The sequence below is a fragment of the Ictalurus furcatus genome, chromosome 2, assembly GCF_023375685.1.
Source record: "Ictalurus furcatus strain D&B chromosome 2, Billie_1.0, whole genome shotgun sequence".
In the NCBI taxonomy this organism is placed as follows: Eukaryota; Metazoa; Chordata; class Actinopteri; order Siluriformes; family Ictaluridae; genus Ictalurus; species Ictalurus furcatus.
The window spans coordinates 9,258,230-9,265,253 of record NC_071256.1 but is presented as its reverse complement, the minus strand read 5'-3'; the positions used below and the strand labels follow the sequence as shown (position 1 = coordinate 9,265,253).

Below are 7,024 nucleotides of genomic sequence, written 5' to 3'. Positions count from 1 at the left end.
ACTGATATGTTAGCTGTTCTTTTATTGACGAATACACACATTTTAAAGGTATGCGTTTTTAGGCATAATTGGTGTAGATTACATTTAATTACCTCAATCTGGGTATGAACACTATTTAGTGTTGAAAGTAACTCCCTTAGTGTTGAGCTATTGACACATTTAGTGTAGATTCAACACTTTCTTAGTGTAAATGGAGCCTGTGAAGAGTAAAAATCTACACCAATGGTGTTAACAGTGAACACTTTCATAGTGTTGAAAAAGCACTGAGTGTAGAAAATAACACTACTTAAAGTGTAAATTTAACTCTATTTAGTGTGGACCTATATAAACTCTAGATAAGTGTTCATTTTCACACTGTGAGTGTGAATATAACACTTTAAAATTTGCTGTGCAGATTGTCAATATAGTGTTCTCCTACACCATAATTGATGGGATGATATGTTACTTAAAACATCTGATCTGTTATCACCATACTCTATTCAAAGAATTGAGAGGTTGATTCCCAAGCACCACTTGATAATACACTATCTGAGATGCATAAAAAAAAATTGGCCCTCTTATCCATATGTGGTGCATGCGATTTGAAGCTAAGCACCATATTTTCAAAAGATGTGGCAAAAATTTCAAGAATCTCATTAAATCATTAGTAAAGCAACATCAACGTCAATTGGCATTTAACTATGAAAATTATCATTTTAGAAGGTTTGAATTTGGTCCTACAACATCAAAAACCATCTGCAACTTGCAAGATGGGGAAGAACTCAGTCAGACATTATATTTAACAGCCTGTTTGAGTGTTACAAGAACAAAGTGGGTCAGACATTATGGTACTGAGTATCAGGTTGGTTTGTTCATATGCACTGGAAGTACCTATGATCTCCCTGTGTTCAAAAAGATCTGTGAGATCTTTTTCACACTAACTGTTGTTACCCAGATGAGGATGGGTTCCCTTCTGAGTCAGGTTCCTCTCAAGGTTTCTTCCTCTTAAAACATCTTAGGGAGTTTTTCCTTGCCACCGTCGCCACTCAGTGGCTTGCTCAGTTGGGATAAATTCACACCTTTAATATCTGTATACCATGTTGATATTTCTGTAAAGCTGCTTTGAGACAATGTCTATTGTAAAAAGCGCTATACAAATAAAATTGTATAGAATTGAATAGATAATATATGAAGAGAGTGCTTTCATAATTTCCTGTAATGTAAAAACGATGTACTATGATGACCACTTCACTGCATACTGTATAGAAGATGACCAAATGGATGAGTTTTCTGTCATCTCTGTGAATGAACTGACACATTTTAGGCCATTTGACCAGCAGTGCTCTAATGAGAATAATCAAAGAGAGTACATAGTGCACAATTGTTATATTTAGTAAGACTTGACTTGAGGGGTCAGTAATGTTAACGCCCTTCAAAAAAATAAAACTATTATAAAGCAATCAACTTTTTTCTTTATTTGCCTTTTAGATTTGTAATAATTTAAATGTAATTTTAATTGTGAAGTAGCATATTAACACTTTATAGTGTTAGAGGCAACTCATTTTATAGTATGCAATTAACACTGAGAGTTAATGAATTACTCCTATGAGAATTAATTTCTAACTCTACACACTGGTGTTGAGAAACTAACACTTGTGTAGTGTTAAATTTCATCTATACAAAGAGATGATGTGAACTCTATTAAAGTGTTAAAATGCCAACACTTTAAAAAGTGTTAAAATGTCACTGTGGAGTGTGGACCACTCAGGACACTTTAAAAGTGTTGAAATTAACTCCAATAGAGTTGATTTGTTTCTGTGGATTTTGCTGTGATATAACATTGTGCTATATCCCAGTTAAAAACAAAGTTAAATATTTAGGTATCTGGTTATCTAAGATGGTGGATAATTTAGAAAAATTAAATATTGCTAAAAATTTAGAGAAATGTAGATTAATAATGAATACTTGGCCGCAGAGAGACGTAAAATTTTTGGAAGAATTCTATTGATTAAAGTAAATAATTTTTCTAGATTTATTTATCTGTGTTTCTTTCTTGATCAGTTTCTGTAAAAAAGATAAAGGCATTAAATAAATTTTAAATTTTAATTTAATTTATATGGAAAAGTGATATGATTAAAGATTATGACCACAGAGGACTTAAGATGATTAACTCTGATATTATGAATGGGGTCATCAAATTTAAATGGTTACAATCTTTCATTAACAATGAGTTCTCATTCTGGTTTGAGATTCCTACAGCACGACTTGCAATGTGAACTTCTAATCTCCCTGTCAGTCTTTCTGCTTTTCACCAACAAGTACTATTATACTGGAAATTGATCTTTAAACACAATTTTAGCCCACATAATTTGTCAATCTGGACGAACAGAGGTATAACAATGAACAGAAAGTCTTTGTTTATTGATAAATGGTGGCAGAAAGGCATATGGTCAGTAACACATGTTATGGGCAACTTTGGGAATATATTGACTCAGGATGCTTTTTGTGGTAAATACAATCTAAGTTGCTCCTCTACACTGTATGATAAAATTATTAAGAGTATTTCAATGCAGATGATTAAATTAGTTAATGAACATTTAAAATATTCAGTGATAAAACCTAAAATGCATGATCTTATTATAGAAAATGTAGTCCTTGCCGATAAAAAAAATGCTCTAACAGCTTTCTGAGGAATTGTTTATTACAATAATGTTTCTCAGGACCTGTAAGGAGAACTTATATTTTCTGTCATTTTGAGATGAAAGATGTGAGTGAAATTAGGACCAATTTCCTTTTATTTCCTGTTGCCCCTAAATGTAAAGAGGTGAACTTTAAAATTATGAATCATATATATCCTGCGAAAGAATTTTTAAGAGTAAGATTTAATGTTGAGGAGTCAAATGTCTGTCAAATATCTAAGTTAGAGAAAAGGTTGAACATTTGTTTTTTCAGTGTAATTTGGAGCACTCATTCTGGAATTATGCCTTCAGCTGGATGCAACAAAAATACCTGTAAGACTGATAATGTTGTGGGAAGCTGCTAAGTTTGGTTTATTAATTAAGGATAAAAAAGTATCTTATGTTATAAATAATTTATTGCTTTTGTTGAAAATTTACATATACAAATGTAAATTTTTCAAAATCCCTCCTAGCTTATTTGTTTATAATGGGGAATTTTATATATATATATTTGGAGACATTGAGAGGGATGAAAAGTTTTAAGTTTTGTTTTAGTTTCTTCCTTAGCTTCTTCCTCATATAGTGGACTCAAATGTAATTCGCTATATAGGGAATAGTGAAATAGTGAACGAGTGAGCGATTTCAGACACAGCTTCTGTTTTTTTTCTAAATGCAAGAAAATATACTAAAGTTGTAAAATTGCACACAGGCACCGTACAGATCTGGTACAGTCTTAAAGCATGATCAAATGTGTGCACATGCACAAGAGTCAGAAGGACAAATAGCAGTAATGGATAAGGACAAAGCAGTAATTTTGGTAAAAACATTTGTACAGATACATGGGTCAGGAAACTTAAGTGAGGAAGGAAGGAGGAGGAGAGAAATAAGATAAGATAAGATGAGATGAGATAAGATAAGATAAACTTTACTGATCCCACACTGGGAAAATTCCCTCATAACTGCAGCTCAATTACACACAACAGAAAAGAAAATACACTTTAAATAGGAATAGAATAGAAAAACGTCAAAAAATTATAACAGGAAATAGATAAATAAGAATAATAGTAATATGTACACTATGAATACCACATTGTATTTACAGATGAATAAGAATATAAATATATACAGATGAATAACACCCATCCATCCATCTTCTATACCGCTTTATCCTTTTCAGGGTCACAGGGAAACCTGGAGCCTATCCCAGGGAGCATCGGACACAAGGCGGCGTACACCCATGATGCCAGTCCATCGCAGGGCACAATCACATACACATGGGCTGAACATATAAACAAAATAGTTGAGAAATGTCAAAAGGTGATAACCATCATGAGATGTGTAAATGGAGTGGAATGGGGGGCATATTTTTCATCATTAAATACTATTTATGTGGCACTGATCTGGTCTGTATTTGATTATGGTAGTGTGGTATATGGTTCAGCCTCCAAAACCCTGTTAGAAAAGCTCAATAAAATACAAGCTCAAGCTATGAGACAGTGCTGTGGAGCAGTAAAGCCAACACCCATTCCAGCTTTACAAGTCTTGTTAGGAGAGATGCCACTAGAAATTAGAAGAAAACAATTAATAATCAATTACTGGGCTAACCTCAAGGAGCATAAAGAGGAACATCCTACAAAAGTGGCTTTACAGAAGTGCTGGGAACAAAATAAAAGGTGTAGAATAAGCTTTGGGTGGAGTAGTAAAATATATACAGAAGTAATGCAAGTAAATAGTATAAAGATGAGCCTAACAATTGTAATTCTGGAATATGAGCCATAGGTTTATGTAACACCTCAAGTAGATCTGCATCTGTTGGAAGTCAGAAAAAGCAGAAAGAGAAGTTGACTTGTCATCAGCATTTTCAGTATATCTTAGAGCCCAATATCCCCAGTATATACAAGTGTTTACAGACGGCTCGAAAGATTCAGAGCGTCAGACAACTGGAGCTGCTTTTTTAGTTCTAGACAGTGAAAATCAGTCGATCAGTGGAATAAAGCGAACATCAAATCATTTGGGAGTCTAGACTGTAGAAATGATGGCAATACTCTTGGCATTGCAGTGGGTAAAGGAACATAAATCTGGGACTGTTCTCATTTATTCTGACTCAATTTCAGTTTTAAAGAGTTTGAGATCTTTTAAATATAGCCACCAAGATATTCTCTTTAGTATATTACAGATACATTCAAGAATTGTTCAAAATGATATCTCAGTCAGTTTTATATGGGTTCCAGCACACATAGAGAAATGAGGATATGGATAAATTAGCAAAACAAGCTTTACAGAGAGAAATAATAGAGATACACGTTCCATTACGCAAGTCAGAAATTGATATTTTAATCTGGAATAAAGCAACAGAAGAATGGCAAGTAAAGTGGAACAATGGGGAAAGGGGTAGATTTCTTTACAGCTTAATTAATAAAGTAAATTAAAAAATAAGACATACAGGCAAATCAAGTAAAGAAGAGGTTATTTATAATAGAATAATGTTGGGGCATTCCAATTTAAATAGCACACTTAAAATAATAGGGAAACATCCAAATGGATTATGTGAACAATGTCATGTTGAAGAAACAATACCTCATGCGTTTATTGAATGTATCAAGTACGAACAAGAAATTAACCATATAATAGAAGAAATGAGGAAAAATGGAATTCAAGAATTAAATTATTTAAGGTTTTAATAAAAGGTTGAAGGTTTTAATAAAATGGACAACTGAAATAAACAGTAAAGGTTTCCTAGATTTTATTGGGGAGACAGAGTTGATAAACAGAATATAAAACGCTGTTCCACACTCCGGAGCAGAAGGTGGCGGTAATGCACCTGTTACGCTGGTTGGCAGCCGTCGTTAAAAACCAAGAAGAAGAAGAACTCGGGGAATCACAATGGCAGGTCAAGAGCGCGAAGTAGTTTTCAAAAAGGTATATATTTTGACGATAGTTATCGTTATCTAATGGAGTTAATGGCTTCAGAATCATAAAAGTGTTAAGTTGTTTTGTCAACGCAGATATAGTGATTTTTTAGTAATCGCTGAATGAAACTCTTAACTAACATAAACATGTATTTTTAGGAAACCGTCAGCAAACTTTTGATGATGTTCTTTAAGGACGACAAAAGCAAAGGTATGGTAGTATATTTTGAAAGCCAATTTCATAACATAGTACATTTAGCTAATTTAGCTAGGTAGCCTATTCTGTGACTCAATTAAGGAGTAATCTCATTGTTTTTCTATTTTTATAAACAGTCAGCAACGATACTGTCATTCTCATGGCTGAGATGCTGAGAATTTTCGTTATCGGTAAGTCGGTTTTGGTTTCCAGATAGAGAAAGAAAATGGCCGAAATCGCATCTGTGACAGACAGTATACAGCATTCGACTCAATGTCTGGTGCCCAGCCCCGCAGTGCCTACTGCTCAGCCCTTCATACCATAGACCTGTAAATGCATGACTCCTCATTGACAACATGTAATATAATTTAGTCTACATGAAATGTGCGTAGTTTTTATTTATTTATTTATTTATTTATTTATTTATTTATTTATTTAAATTGTGGGAATGTCCTTTTCTGTCTTCAACCCCATGATTTTAGCCTTTCTTGTGCATCAGAACACAGCCCGTTCACATTTAAATACTGAAAAATGTCTAAATGTTGCATCTTTAAGTACTAATAATTGACCATCATTTACAAAATGTGACCAAATTGGCAAATACAAATCAAATAGTCTGCTTTGCATATCTTTTTATTACTAATGTATACTCCAAAACAGACCATTACAAAGATAATTATAAGTATGGATCTGGTAAAACATTGTGCTAATTTTACAGCATTTGGCAGATGCCCTTAACTAGAGGGACTTTCATTTATCTCATTTATACAACTGAGCAGTTGAGGGTTAAGGACCTTGCTCAAGGGCCCAGCAGTGGCAGCTTGGTGGTTCTGGGTTTTGAACTCGCAACCTTCTGATTAATAGTCCAATGTCTTAAGCATTGAGCTACCACTGAGGAGTAGGAGTTACAAAACTAAAAGTAAAAAAAAAAACAAAAAACTGAAGACCAATGGTTTGGCACCATCTCTGATCCTGACAGTCTGGCCTGTCAGTGTCTCCAACTTGAAGTGTTCAATGCATAGCACTGGAGGACTCATTGCTGAAAAACCTTCTCATCTTACAGCTACTTCCCACTGCCTCCTCAAATGTTTCTCTTTAGGAAACCTTTAAAGTGTGAGGAAAAGTTAGCTAGCCAACTAACTAAAGTAAGATTCACAGTATGTCAGTTGCTCAGCCAAAACGAGGAGCTTGTCATAAAAGTCGGTTTGGAGAATAAACGGCAATATAGATGACAATCTCAATTATGGGCAATTTAATTTAGA

At 33.9% G+C, this 7,024-nt stretch overlaps 1 protein-coding gene across 1 annotated transcript in view; it reads left to right on the top strand.

Moving 5' to 3' along the window:
• Positions 1-5,437: 5,437 nt before the first annotated feature.
• Positions 5,438-7,024, top strand: part of cenpx (centromere protein X) — an 11,467-nt gene continuing 9,880 nt past the window's right edge. The window contains exons 1-3 of the mRNA XM_053646906.1: positions 5,438-5,576; positions 5,726-5,777; positions 5,900-5,953. Coding sequence (XP_053502881.1) covers positions 5,541-5,576; positions 5,726-5,777; positions 5,900-5,953 — 142 coding nt within the window. The 5' untranslated portion in view covers positions 5,438-5,540. The remainder of the gene's footprint in view (positions 5,577-5,725; positions 5,778-5,899; positions 5,954-7,024) is intronic.